Raw genomic sequence first — 15,329 nt, forward strand, 5'->3', positions numbered from 1 at the left:
GTGTTTGCAAATCTGGTGAATATCTCCCTTGTCTGCTGATCTGTCCACTCCAGTCACACACAGATGCTGTGACGTGTTTACTGAGCATTATATGTAGAGAACCACACTCACCGTCCTAACGTGCACATGTTACGTGCACATATGTAACGGGCACACTACTGAGCCCTTGTTTCTTCACTGCCACCTCAATTCCACCATATCTAACTAGTTCTCATATTTTTCTTTTTTTTTTTTTGTAGAGACAGAGTCTCACTTTACTGCCCTCGGTAGAGTGCCGTGGCCTCACACAGCTCACAGCAACCTCCAACTCCCGGGCTTAAGCGATTCTCTTGCCTCAGCCTCCCGAGTAGCTGGGACTACAGGCGCCCGCCACAACGCCCGGCTATTTTTTGGGTGCAGTTCGGCCGGGGCCGGGTTTGAACCCGCCACCCTCGGCATATGGGGCCGGCGCCCTACCGACTGAGCCACAGGCGCCGCCCTTAGTTCTCATATTTTTCTAGAGTTTTAACTTCTTCAGAAATGTCACGCACCAGCAGAGTCACCCCCATGAAATCAATATAGTTCAGAATCCATTGCTTCAGATACTACATGACTATATAGATGGAGCCAAGAGGGAAAAAATAAAAACACCTTCCTGAACTTTGTTTCCAGAATACCAAAGTCATAGTGACATTTTCATCTCCAAAACAAATGTTTAATGTAATTATTGCCATGCAAAGATTCCTCGTTTCCTTATTATTTTGCAATTTTGGTAACTTTTTTCTTATACAAGAATGATATGATCTTGATGTCAATTTTTTGACATATATTTATTTATTTTAATTTTAAAATACTGTGGCGTGCCAATGTTTTTAGTTGCAGAGATCACTTCTGTGATGCTTGAGTCAGAGCTACAGGTGTGCCCAGCACCTAGAGCAGCGGTTCTCAACCTGTGGGGCACAACCTACGGGAACTATATTAAAGGGCTGCAGCATTAGGAAGGTTGAGAACCACTGATCTAGAGAATGTTCACTGTTCTGCTAAGTAGGTCTTCACTCACCCCCCACAGCCCCTTCCACTCTTCCACACTGCTTGATCTTTTTTTTTTTTTTGACACAATCCCACTCTGTCACCCTCAATTGAGTGCTATTGAGTCATAGCTCACAGCAACCTCAAACTCTTGTGCTCAAGTGATCCCCTTGCCTCAGCCTCCTGGGTAGCTGGGACTATATGTACCCACAATAATGCCCCACTAGTTTTTTTAGAGACTGGGTCTTACTCTTGCTCAGGCAGGTCTTGAACTCCTGAGCTCAGGTGATCCACCTGCCTTGGCCTCCCAGAGTGCTGGAATTAAGGCATGAGCCATAAGCCTGGCAACAAAAGCTTTTCAAAAGAACATAGACAAAGAGCCAATAAAATGTAAAAAAAAAGGTCAATGCCACTCATCATCAGGGAAATGCAAGTTAAAACCATAATTGGTGTCATTTATTTAGTGAGTAGTACTTCCAGATAGTCCAGGAAACAATGCTAAGATGATGGAGATGCAAACATGTTTGTAAAAACATTTTTGAAAACATTAACCATAGCCTCCTCAAAGAAACTTCACAAAACCTAATATATTTAATGATTCCCAATATTTCCTGAATGATTTTAAAGTATTTGTAGAGTCATACTATCATCAGATTATAATGCCAAAACAAAAATAAGTGATACTTCTCACTCTTCCATGTAAAATACTTTCTTGTAAAAGAAACTAGATAAGCTAAATGAAAAAGAGTATGCAAAAACTTTGCCGTTCCCTACATATTGCTTATAAACCACTATTAACTTGTGAAAATCTTTAGTTACTTGTGGACAGCTTTCTCAACTCCTTTATAAGATCAACCAGAAATATGATACCTGTAAACTGTCAAAACCTTAGGAGGCCATCTATGACCCCACCTTTACACCAACACAGCAGGCAACTAGACACCTGCTCAGTAAAGAAGGGCAGGTCAAGCCACACACAATGGGAATGCCCAGCCAGGTATTCAAATACTTGTTAAGTTGCATTGACATCTTTTCAGGGTGATTGGAAGCTTTCCTTGGAAAGGTGAATGAAGTGGTTTCAGCCTTGTTACCTGTTATCCCTAGGTTTTGCCTCCTAGCCACCCTCCAGAGTCACAGTGGGCCTCCATTTATCATGTAGATCACCCAGCAGGTCTCTCAGTCCTAGATCTAGTTTGAAAACCTCACACCCCTCCTTACTCCCAGTCCTCAGGTAAATTGAAAAGGCACATTGTGCCCTTAACATTTTGCCAAAATTTTAACATTAGAAAGCTAAAAAAAAACATTAGAAAGTCTTCTCAAGAATGCTTTGAAAGAAGCTCTCCTGGACCTTGGACACTGGAGAATCCTATGCCGTCCCTCAACATGTTAACTTCCACCCACAGAGCAGTTGCTCTCTGCTGGGCTCTTGTGATTCCACTGACCACAATGAAATCATCATGGCCTTTTCTAGTCTAACAGTAAAGTAGAGCTGGAAAACTCCAACATGATCGGAAAGAAATTTTCAAACAAAGAAATGCAAAGTATTATGCAAGATTTATTCAAGAATTAGGGAATAAAGCACATATCAGTTGTAGTAACTAGGCTTGTTTACTTTCTTCTTCTTTCTGATCAATCGTCTCATGATAAAATGTGATTTTGGAGACAGCATGAAAAACACATCCAAAGATTACAGTAGCATTAGGTATCTGGATAAAGAAGGACTCAAAAAAGGCAAGACTTCACAGTCCTGCTCTTCTCAGCAGGTAAAAAAGTTTGGGAGAGACTGAGCAGGCTAATCACCTGTCTCATCACCTTACACCATGCTCTTGACTACCTTCTTGACCACGGTAGTTCCGGATTGAGACATTGGTTGCTTCAGAACTTCTATGTGGCTCTGCAAGAGTGAACAGAACTGTCTGTGGGTGTCCTGGCTGGTATTTCAGAACAGATCTGTGAGTCTGGATAAAACAGTGCAGGTGTGGATAGAGGCGGGAGACTTCCCTAAAGGGGCAGTAATACAAAGGGAGGACTTACACTACTTTGTCGCAGTGGGTCAGAGATGTGAAGAAATCCATATCCTGGCTGCCCCTGGAATAAATCTGCAGAGGCCTGCACACATTGGCACTGCAACCCAATAGTCTGATAATCTTCTTCTTGGTAAACTAGGGTAGAAAATGTGATGCCATTACTGGTCATGATGAATTTCCATAGTTCCTCTATGTTGAGGGCAATTGTACCCCTCATAGGCCATCATGGTGTGATCTGTAAACCTCTAGTGAAGTGCCTTACAGAACATCCAGGACATGGGACTAGTGTGCCCCCCCCCTCGCCCCCACTTAGAGCTGTTAGTATAAGACATGTCCCCAGCCCCAGGACCACCAACGTAACCTTTGCCCAGACACAGCTGCAGGGAAGCAGAGCGTCTTCTTTCAGCTTTCCCTGGTTTTCTTACCTCCTCCTCCGATGGTGGAGGGAACCAGAGCGGCCAGGAGCAGTGACAGCAGCAGCAGCACCTGCAGGGCCCCCAGTGGCCTGGCTCTATGAGAGGAGGTGGTGGCACTGGGTCTGTGGCTCATGGTGGAGACTGAGCAGGAGGTGCTTCCAAAGCCAGGAGCCCTCAGTGTGGAGGTGAGTAGCTGCCTAGAGGTCTGCAGCCAGGTGGCTTCCCATGCCCTCCAGATGTCTTTATATACAGTCCCCGAAGGCCATTGGGGGAAGTGGTGGGGTGGGGCAGTGAGGGCATTCCTGTTGGGTATGTATGAGCTTAGCAGGCTGTGCCCAACCCAGATAAAGACAATGGACCTCCGTTTATCATGTAGATCACAGCGGACAGGTCAGCCTTCCTGTTCATTTGCATTTTATGCCTCATTTCACATTCTTACCCCCCTCTCTCCACTTGTCTCCCCTGCACTTGTCTGAGCACTCTGCTTAGGAGGTGAGAACTCGACTGAAACCCTACGTGTGACGGTGGCAGTGTGCCCAGCCTTATCTATAACACAGTTTGTGAGCACAGTAGACACTCTGCAAACATGTGGGCACAGAAATGAGCGGAGTTCCCTGTTCAGTTGTCAATGAAAGCAGATATCTCTGTCCTGTTTGTTCATCAGTGTCGTGATTGGTGTGGAGTTTGTGGGTAAAGTGTCATCCAGCTGCCAACTTGGTTCATTTCATATCTCAGCTTATTGTCTTCAGTCTGTCTTCCAAATAATTATCTTTTTAATGTTACCCAGAAACTCCTAGAAGAATCATCCCCTTTGCATTATTAAATAAACTTCTGTTTTCTACAGTTTCAGTGTACTCTAAAAGGAAAGACCCAGCACATTTATTTCTTCCTTTTTATTTTCTCTAGCAGAAAATAGGTATAATTTGTTGTGCTACTAGAAGATTTAAATACTGCAGAGGTCTGGGAACGAAACCATCACGTCCCTCTTCCTCCTGCTCCACACCCCGTGCCCAGGGGCAACCACTGCTTATCACTGGGCATTGTGATCTCTGCAGCTGCAGTTACAGGCTCACGTGTGGACACAGGCAGAGAGGCTCACAATGTACAGGCACACAGAGGGCCTGACGATAGGATGGGATTGTTCTACATGGAATGTTACGGAGCTTACTTTTGTCCTTTAAAGATATGCGATCTGCTGGGCATGATGGCTCATGCCTGTAATCCCAGCACTTGGGAAGCCAAGGCAGGTAGAATGCCTGAACTCACAGGTTCAAGAACAACCTGAGCAACAGAGAGGCCTTTCTCTAAAAATAGCCAGGTATTATGGTGGGCGCCTGTAGTCTCAGTTACATAGGAGACTGAGGCAAAAAAACTGCTTGAGCCCAAGAGTTTGAGGTTGCTGTGAGCTGTGACACTATGGCACTCCACTAAGGGTGACAAAGTGAGACTCTGTCTCAAAAAAAGAAATAAAAGAAAGTAAAATAAAATAAAATATAAAGAAAAATAAAATGTTATGTGGTCTGCATCCTTTCATGACACTGCAACATAGTTTCACTCAGCTCATTTTAACAGCGGTGCAGAGTCCTTGGTAGTGACAATAGTTGTTCAAACTCTGCCTTGTCTGTGACCTTAAGGCGTTTTTCAGTTTTTCCCTATTACAAACGGTAATAAAATCTTGGCTCCTGAATTCTCAGACCTGAATTAAAGTCTTGGGCTGATACATAACATAGTATGTACTGAGGCCCACAGAGGTACCATGGTGGACCTCCACACCCTGTGCTGGCTTGCATGCTGTGGTCTGGACCGCTGTCGCATCTGTAGGACTTGCTCCACCAACTGCACTGTGCAGCTTTGAAGGCAGAGGCTCCCCCTGGGTCTGTTTGATGTCTAGGGCATCCTCCAGCATGTGGGATCCTGCAGTACACAGGAGGTCCTCACAGTGTGAGTACATTATGAGAAGAGACACCAAAAAAGGGGCTTCAAGGGGGATGGGAGGAAAGCCTGGCCTGCAGAAAAAGAAAGTCTGAAGGGCCCATAGAGTCATTCACCACCAACCAACAGAAAAGGAGGACAATGCCTGGGGGTGCAAGGAGACTCAAGAAGGACAGAGGAAGGGAAATTAACACCCCACACTGCCCCCCACCTGGTGTCTCTCTCTCATCTCTGATCCTTCATGAGAAGGACCCACTTCTAGCTCTCTTTGGGTGCTCTAAACTTTTTCTTTGTCCTTCCTAAATAAAATCTCTCTTTGTTACCTGGCATCCCAGAAAGGGAGGGGGAAGTGCTAGCATGGAAGATCCAACATGGCATCCCACATGGCATCCCAGAGAGGGAGGGGGAGGTGCTAGCATGAAGGATCCAACATGGCATCCTACGTGGCATCCCAGAGAGGGAGGGGGAGGTGCTAGCATGGAAGATCAAATATGGCATCCCACATGGCATCCCAGAGAGGGAGGGGGAGGTGCTAGCATGAAGGATCCAACATGGCATCCTATGTGGCATCCCAGAGAGGGAGGGGGAGGTGCTAGCATGAAGGATCCAATATGGCATCCAACGTGGCATCCCAGAGAGGGAGGGGGAGGTGCTAGCATGAAGGATCCAATATGGCATCCCACATGGCATCCCAGAGAGGGAGGGGGAGGTGCTAGCATGAAGGATCCAACATGGCATCCCACATGGCATCCCAGAGAGGGAGGGGGAGGTGCTAGCATGAAGGATCCAATATGGCATCCCACATGGCATCCCAGAGAGGGAGGGGGAGGTGCTAGCATGAAGGATCCAATATGGCATCCCACATGGCATCCCAGAGAGGGAGGGGGAGGTGCTGGCATGAAGGATCCAACATGGCATCCCAGAGAGGGAGGGGGAGGTGCTAGCATGAAGGATCCAATATGGCATCCCACATGGCATCCCAGAGAGGGAGGGGGAGGTGCTAGCATGAAGGATCCAACATGGCATCCTATGTGGCATCCCAGAGAGGGAGGGGGAGGTGCTAGCATGAAGGATCCAATATGGCATCCAACGTGGCATCCCAGAGAGGGAGGGGGAGGTGCTAGCATGAAGGATCCAATATGGCATCCAACGTGGCATCCCAGAGAGGGAGGGGGAGGTGCTAGCATGAAGGATCCAATATGGCATCCAACGTGGCATCCCAGAGAGGGAGGGGGAGGTGCTAGTATGGAGGATCCAACATGGCGTCCTACGTGGCATCCCAGAGAGGGAGGGGGAGGTGCTAGCATGAAGGATCCAATATGGTGCATCCCACATGGCATCCCAGAGAGGGAAGGGGAGGTGCTAGCCCAGAAGATCCAGGTGGCATTCACAGAATGCCATAGAGCTGATCTGTCCACTTTTCCTCTAGTGATGGATTTCCTTTGAACTCTTTATTGAAAATTAAAGGTTAGTGGTTTCTCTGTTTTCTGTGAAGACCAATCATCCCCACAAGAAGTATGGCTAATATGACAGACATGGCATTAACTGGAAGGAGAGAAGAGATTAAGAAGCCAATTGAAGTGTATCTTACATTTGCCACTTTAAGTTACTATCCTCTCCTTGTACCCTTTTCTGGGGATGAAACTAAAGCATGAGCCACTGTTTCCCTTTATTGCCAGCCCACAGGGCTGCCCTGTCTGTTTTTCTTTTCTTTTTTTTTTTTTTTTTTAATTTTTCATCAAAAGCAACATATTTTGTTTGTTGTAGAGAGAACTCTCCACTTGTTTGGGTTTGGAAACCTTTTTGACACCTCATTCTTTGTAACAACCCCACTTTTATGGAATGGCTTCATCCCCCTCACTACTTACAGGAGTCAAGAGGGCTGTATCAAAGTATTTCATTAATGCCCTCAAGGGGACAAGCTGTGTCCCCAGGCCAGAGCTCATTTCTTTTCAAATTAGAGGCATTTTCTTTGTAGACACCTTTACAGGTCCAAATGGACTGGGAGGTAATCAGGACAAGAGGCTTGCAAGAGGCAAGGAGACTTGGCTCTCTTTGGAGGGGTGGGTGCCAGGGGAGACTGGGAGGCAACTGTGGCAAGAGGCTTGTGAGAGGTAAGGAGGATTGTCTACTCCCCAGCGAGTGGTGTGTGGGAGTAAGGAGAAAAGACAGGTCTGGTCCTGGGGTGATACAATATGGTGCTGTCCCTGGCAGCCATCATGAGGGAATGGAGTTAGGGCCCTGTGTGACATTCCTCATGAAAAACTATTTATGAGTAACATCTCCAAGCATACAGCATCATAGGAAGGTTTGGTTTACCAGATGGAGATGGCTGTGGAGTTGTGAAGGCACCCTGAGCTTGAGGGATGCCTGGGTGGTAGGGTGCTCTGTCTTTTCTCTCCCATAGAAGACCATGGGACAAGGAGCCTCGATATCCTCTAACTCACCCCTGGGATGCCTCTTAAAGTATTGGAATACACTCGATTTGATAGCCTCTGAAAGTCTAAATTAACTTTTTTTTGTAACAGGATTTGGCATCAATACCAATTGCCAGGTGGAGAAGTCTGGCCCATGCATGGGAACTTAAATTATAACACCATTTTACATCTAGACCTCTTCTGTAGAAATGAGGGGAGGTGGTCAAAGGTCCCCTAAGTGCAAGCTTTATGTACTTAAGGGATAATCCTCAATATTGTGAGTCCTGTGTAGAAAAATGTGGACTGGGGAGGAAGGGACTAGAAGGGAAACAGACTGGGGAAAGCATCAAGTTTCCCCCTCAGTTTTTTGCCAGCACCACCTAGAAGGGAAAACCCATTAGATGGAGAGGAGGAGAGACAGAAATGAAGGTCCCTTGCTAGCTGATCATTCAGAAGAGACCAGAGCCTCACCCTCTGCTCCCCCTGGGACTCCAGTTTGGGGTGTCTACCCTAGTCTTTTCACATGTGGTAGCCAGCCACCAATAACAGACAGCATATTATAAATGTACATGCTCCCTTCAGCATGCCACACTTAAAAACTTGTAAAGATAAAGTAGGGAATTTTTCAGTGGATCCTGAGAAGTTTATAGGGGAGTCTCAGCATTTGACTAACATTTTTTATTTGATTTGGAAGCTCTAATGATTTTGCTATCTTATTGTTGTACTGTGGATGAAAAACAGCATATAATAACAGCTGCATAACACCAATCATGCAGAGAGCATGCTACTAATCAGAGTTTGGCTGATGGAGCAAATGCAGCTCCTACCCAAGAACCAGGGTGGAACTAGCAACCTGAGCAATCTGGAAAGACTGGCAGAGCAGCCAGGGATCACATGCAGGCCTGCCTTAGAAAAGGCATGAGGGAAATACAAACAAGGCAAATGGCCCAGCATAAGGATGAAAATCAAGCCTCCTTTAGGGGAAGACCAGTGGAAGCTGTCCAAAAGTATACCAACTTGGACCCTGAATCAGCAAAAAGGAGGATTGTGCTGAATACCCATTTTATTAACTAATCAGTCCCTGATATCTGCAGGAAACTCCAGCACAAGACACTGGGACCCCAAAATGACTCAAATGAGCTACTGAACTTGACCACTCTGGTGTTCAACAACTGTGACCTGGAAGAGACAAGTAAAGAATGACAAAAAGCTAAATTGTTGGAAGCTGTTATTGCAGCCAATCCACATGATCCAGAATGAGAGGAGCAAGAAAGGTGGTAGTCCTCAGGCAGCCATGTGAAGTCTGGCCAGATGTGTCTCAACTGTGGCACACATTGGGCCATCTGAGGACAGCAGGTTACCAGGGGTCTAATATAGATAGCGGAGTGAATAGGGTGCTATTCTATCCATACCACACCTGTGAATGTCCCAAGAAAGTAGCCAAAGAGATGACAGCAAGTGAGTACCTGCCATGGGATTGATGGGGTACCGGAAGAAACAGCCGCTTTCTCTTTATCAGGTTCATTTGAAAAAAATTATTATTAACAACTGAGTCTTTAACTACATCAGTAACTATAAGCTTACTAATATCAGGTTCATAATTGTCAGAAACCTGAGAAGAATCATGACCTGCTCGTCTTTTTGCATCATTGAAAAAAGTTTGCAAAGTCATAGTAATTAAATTGTACACAGTTTAAATGTCTTTTATCAATAAAATTCCCTTGCTGGTGAAACTTTTTCATATCCTGCCTAATATCTTTCTAAACAGACAAATTTAACTGATTTTTAGAGTCAGGAGAAAACCAATAATACCATTTTTGAATGATAGCAAGGAGACATTGAAAAGACTGAGTTTTAACTGTCACTCCCATGGAGTCCAATAGAAACCATAATAACTAAATATATTCATTCTCAGTAGATACTGAGTTTCCCATTTTATTCCTTTTATTATTCCTTTTTTGTTCCCTTAAGTTTTCCTTTTGCCGGGAGTCCTGGGTACCTTCAGTCCAGTTGCATCCACCCAGTTCCACCTGTTCCCAGTTTATTTACCTTAAGTTTGATGACCAGAAATCCAGTGGACAGTCAACCAGGCTAAGTCCAGCCGTACCCTGTTCACTGCGCCAAATGTTGCTGTCCACTAACCCAATCAACAACACAGAGATATCACTGCAGACAGAATGATTTATTAAGGGAAGACTGAGGCTTGCTCAGGCCTACAGCAATTGTACATATTTATTCACTTATATATCCAAACTCATCAGATAAGTATAAGTAAGAATAAAGAACAAGGGCATTAATTGAAACTGCCATAAAAAATTTCTCCTCAGCATAAATGTTACAAAGCACATACACGTCATTTCTAATTCTGGAGCATATAACTTAAGGATAAACTACAAGGACACCAGGCTGTCTGTTGTGTTCACCCACCTCCCTAAAAGGTTAAATGAAACTTTTGTGTAATTTGAAATTAGGGAATGAAGAGCAACAATTCAGCCTCAGACAGGTACTAAATGTCCAGCTACAACTTGGTGGGGACCTCAGGGATTCCTTTCCCAAGGCCTTTTCAGCTAGCAGGGAGGAATTAACCCCTGTGTCTCTGCTGTTTTAGCAAGCAGGGAGGAATTAACCCCCAAGTCTCGCTTATGGCCGAGAATGGAATTGTCCCGTCTTAGGTTCTCGCACCTTAAGGAGCACATATAAGACAAAGCCACCTTTCTGGGGTTCAGAAAATCGTGCCCCTTCACTTTAGAAATTAAATACCATACTGCTAAAAGCAAACTTCTAGAACTTTAATTAGAAACCTAACCATGAGTATTGCTAACTTCAAACAGAACAGAAATCAGTTACATGGAACCGAGCTGATCTGTTATAGCTTTTTGTTTGAAACATTGCTGATTCTTTCTATGTTCTGCTTTCCAGACGTCAAGAAAACCATTTTCTGGGTGGTGCCTGTGGCTCAAAGGAGTAGGGCACTGGCCCCAGATGCTGGGGGTGGTGGGTTCAAACCAAGCCCTGGCCAAAAACTGCAAAACAAAAAAGAAAACCATTTTCTGTCTTTTGAACTATTTGTAGCTTTTAGCAATGTATATACTTACGAGCAAAATTTAAAATATTTTTTTCTCTGTCTTTGATTTCTTCAGAATTTGAAAAACATTTGAAAGTATTCTTAATTTCTGACAATACAGTTATTTGCATAAGTTCAATAAAAATCCATTTTGTTCTATAGGACATGATGAAAGACACTGGTTATTTGACTGAAGCTTTGACTGGAATAGCTTTTTCAGAAGTGTCCAAACTGCATTAAGGAATTAAGGTTGACTTTATGGTTACCAAATCAGCTCTTCATGTATGAAACTTCTGGAGAAGTTCCAGATGAGGGGAATGAAGGAAGTAAGGAAATTTCATCCCCAAATATAATTCTTGGGTATAAAGAATATTTTAAATTAAAAGGCCATTTTTTATCAGAAAGCACTGGCCTCATCTCTATAAAACTTGAGTAACCTGATTTAATGTAGAAAAGGCTGCTGACTTCCTTATTGCATAGGAATAGACCTGACCCTGAGGTCATTTGAAGCATGAGACCTGTCTCTCAGGTTAATCTATAATTCAATCTATTTTTATCCATCAACACACATCCCCTAGCAACCACTTGCTGCATGTATACTGTCTACACCCCACACCCCCTGCCCTCTAAAAGGCATTTTTAAAAGTCATTGACCATCATCGAGACTTTGAGTAATCATTCTTGTGGTTCCCCTATGCACATGGTTTTTGGAAATAAACCTTTCTCTTATGAATCTACCATAATTGTGAGTTGATCTTTTAGCCAACCAACCAAAGGGAAAAGGGCAAGTTTTGCCATGATACCTACAAACTAAAATGATTTTTCAGTTGCCTTAACACAGAAAATCAAAGTCTAACAAGTAAGCTTAAAGGAAGGGCTAATTAGTATCCTTCCAAGAGCTGATTTTGGGAGTCAGACATAGAGAGAAGATCAGCAGGAAACAGACTAATGAAAAGAAACTTCTAGGTAGTTCTTCCTTATAGTGATTTCATAACATCTCCTTACTATTGTTATTAAAATATTCTTTGTTCTCTTGTCAGATTTTTAAAATTAAATTATAAGAACAAAGCCATTTCAGACCAAGATATAAAGATTTATAACATTATTCATAATATTGATACAGGATTTCCCCATTCAGGGCTGGACAAGAAACCCTTTTCCTAGGCCTAAAGAAACACACATCTTTTTCTCCAAACTGGACTCTGAATACAGGCAAAACAGGACAAAAACAGTTTTTCCAGTATTTCATGTAAGCCAGGCCTCCTTTGGAGTGGATTCCCTGTGGCTTTGCCTACAGCTGGAAGGACTACATTCATTTATTAATACATTTATTCCCTGATCAGCATTAAAAAGGTATCTTATCTGCCAAGTCCTGGCCAAAATTAAATTTCAAGACCTCCCTATTTACAAAACAGTATATAACCCCTTAGACAAAAGATCCACCTGGGACTTACCACTTGGGTCTCCCCCCTCTGCCAGAGGCTCTGGTGCCTTTCATTCCTTCTGTATTCCTTTCTATCCAATAAATTCTATCTTACTACTGATCTGTGTGGTCCGTGGGTCTTTGACTCTCCAAGACCAAGGAACTACTGCAGAAAAAATTCCTGTCAATAACATCTTCATTTTTCTTTCCATTACAACCTCCCAAAATGTATTACTGAGAATATTTCTTTCTTTTTTTTTTTATTGTTGGGGATTCATTGAGGGTACAATAAGCCAGGTTACATTGATTGCAATTGTTAGGCAAAGTCCCTCTTGCAATCATGTCTACTGAGAATATTTCTTAAGTTCACTGGACAGGTTTTTCTTTCCGCTCTTCTACTATTCAAATTTCATTCCTGTTTTACTTTGTAAAGTTACTCAAAAGTTTCTAATTATTTTCAGGAAACTATATGTATTGCTAGAATTTCTTTCTGCAGTGTGTTCTTGTTCTCATAGATTTGGAGAATGAATCCACAGACCACACAGAGCAGTGACAGGACAGAATTTATTAGACAGAAAGGAATACAGAAGGAATGAAGGGTCATAGAACCTCCAACTTGGGTTGGAGACCCAAGTGAGAGCCTGCATGGGACTTTTGTCTAGGGGTTCACATACTGCTTACAAATGGGAAGGTCTTGAGAGTAGAAAGAAATCACACTTGGCCAGGAGCTGGCAGACAAAAAACACCTTCCCCATGTTGCAATGAGTGTACTAACAAATGAATGTAGTTCCTCTAGTCCTGGCCAAAGCAGCAGGGTGTATGCTTTCCATGTTAGGAGGGGCCTCCATATATGAAATATTGGCCAAACTGCTTTTTTTTCTATCCTGCTTGTATCCAAAAGTGTGGTTTGGAGAAAAAAAGTCTGTTTCCTCAGCCTTAGAAAATGTGGGTTCTTACCCAGCCCTGAGTGGGAGAACCCTGTATCGTATGAAAAGTCTACTGCAGTAATGATGCTGTTTAAATGTGTTGATACTAGGAGAGAGGCAGGTGGTAGAGTACCATCACATCTTTGTCTTAATCAACATGTGTCTTGTCACAAAAAGTCCATCATCAGCAGGGTTCATGATGGAGCATTTACAAAATTCTGGAGTCATTAAAATTTCAGTAGCCTACTAGTCAGAATTTTATATAAGATAACTTTTTGGTAGTTTTTATTTATTAGAAAAGTGTTGATTGAGCATCTCTTATGTGCCTGGCATTGTGAATTTCTCTTCTTTTCTTTTTTCTTTCTTCATTGATAGGGTCTTGCTCTGTCACCAAGCTGGGATGTTGTGGCACCATCAAAGCTCACCTTAACCTCAGATTCCTGGGCTCAAATGACCCTCCTAGCCTATCACTTGAGAAGGTTAAGAGTTCAGGTACACACCACAATACCCAGATACTTTTTTTTGGTGTTGTTATATTGATGGGGCTTGCTATGACACCAAGTCTGGTCTTGAACTTCTGTCCTGAAGCCATCTCCTGCCTCAGCCTCCTAAAGGGCTGAGATTCACATCGTGAGACATAAGTGCCTGACCACAAATTCTCTTCTTTGTGTAACTTAGACATTTACCTATTTCTCTTTTAAAAGCAAGACCTAAATTACTTGTGCAAAGCAATAGAATAGTCTAGAATTATTACTACCACAAGGACCTCTCCTACTTTTAACTGCCATCACTGTTATTTACACCATTTCCTTCAATTTATTATAAAGAAACAAATACAGTGATCAATTGTACAAAAATGCTGAAAAGACTTTTGCATCAGTTATTTAGTTAAAATTTGTTAGTTTATTAAAATAATGATTTAAACGAATGAAAAATGTAGAGAAAAGGATCAGAGGTTTTGTTCCTTTTAAAATAACATGACAGCCTTTTGATAAATTTCAAGTTTTTGCCCAGGTTTATTATGCGGGGGGGTAGTTATTTTATTTCTTTGTCCTTCAAATTACCTTGTAGATAACAGAGCTATTCAGGAGACAAGCAAGTTTTCTAAAATACCAAACAGAGCTTATCTGTTAGCTATTTAAAAATAAAATACCTACAGATATTGAAGGAATATTATTATTTAAATTAAGGCATTAAGATTATGTCTGCCTTACAAGAACATTTTGAACTGACATTTCCCAATTCCTTCTTCCAAATATAAAAGAAATGTAAATCAGTCACAAAGTACTGGCACAGAAGGTCTGAGGGACAGTACATAAAACTTTGTGTCAGCTCTTGAAAGTATTTTAGTCACTAAATCAACTAACAGCCAAAAACGAAACACATTTTCTCTAAGTGCAGAAACTAAATACTCTTTCTGTATAAATCTGCGTTGAGAGATATTGGCCAAATTCCAATTTTTCTTGCTCTTAGGTTAATTCCTGCTGCCCAGAGGTGAAGCATGAGCAGGTGAAGGAAGTGTGTGAGGGAGGTCAAGGCTGGGGTCCTCTTGGGAAGCTGATGGTGGAGTTCTGCAAAGTTTTGCAGACCTGAGAAGCCTTTCGTTTTATGTTGGTTACTGCTATTTGTTGACCCTGAGATGCATGGATTTTACTCAGTTTTAATATATACTTATGCATTTGAGGACATTCTGATGCATTGTTGTTCTAGAACTGACAAACACGTTAAATTGTCACCAAGTAGCATTGGTAGTCTGGTGGAAGGTAAACAGTGGTAGGAAAGTGACTAAGGGCAGAGAACAGGAACCAAATTGTAGCCAGGAGCCAAAAAATTGTGGCCAGGAACTGTTCCCTGGTGGAAACAAATAGTGAGGTTCCCTCAAACTCACCTGGGACTCATTACCATGTGATGAACTTGGCAGATTTGGTTTCCTGGAGATTCTTTGGGAAGATTCTGGGAGGACACATGTTAATAAAGAGGTTGTGATGGAACTCCAGCCTGTCAATCACTGCAAAGGGCGGGAAGTGGCAGCCAATCCTGCTGAAGGAGAGGTGGGACAAAGTAGTGTCACTGTAAAAGACAGTGTGTGCTCAGGCCTTTGGGTCCCTCTCATTCT

General features: G+C 43.0%; 2 protein-coding genes across 2 annotated transcripts in view; both read right to left on the reverse strand.

Annotated features, from left to right (window-relative positions):
- The window catches only part of LOC128580077 (growth-regulated protein homolog gamma-like), an 83,918-nt gene that overhangs the window by 30,123 nt on the left and 38,466 nt on the right, over positions 1-15,329 (reverse strand). The window lies entirely within an intron of this gene.
- LOC128580468 (platelet basic protein-like) lies at positions 2,697-3,641 on the reverse strand. Its single transcript, XM_053582364.1, has 3 exons — positions 3,461-3,641; positions 3,043-3,170; positions 2,697-2,902 (listed from the first exon to the last, which is right to left on the reverse strand). Exons 1-3 carry the CDS (start codon positions 3,582-3,584, stop codon positions 2,822-2,824), a joined length of 333 nt encoding a protein of 110 aa, XP_053438339.1. The 5' UTR covers positions 3,585-3,641; the 3' UTR covers positions 2,697-2,821.

The sequence above is a fragment of the Nycticebus coucang genome, chromosome 1 (genome assembly GCF_027406575.1).
Source record: "Nycticebus coucang isolate mNycCou1 chromosome 1, mNycCou1.pri, whole genome shotgun sequence".
Lineage (NCBI taxonomy): Eukaryota > Metazoa > Chordata > Mammalia > Primates > Lorisidae > Nycticebus > Nycticebus coucang.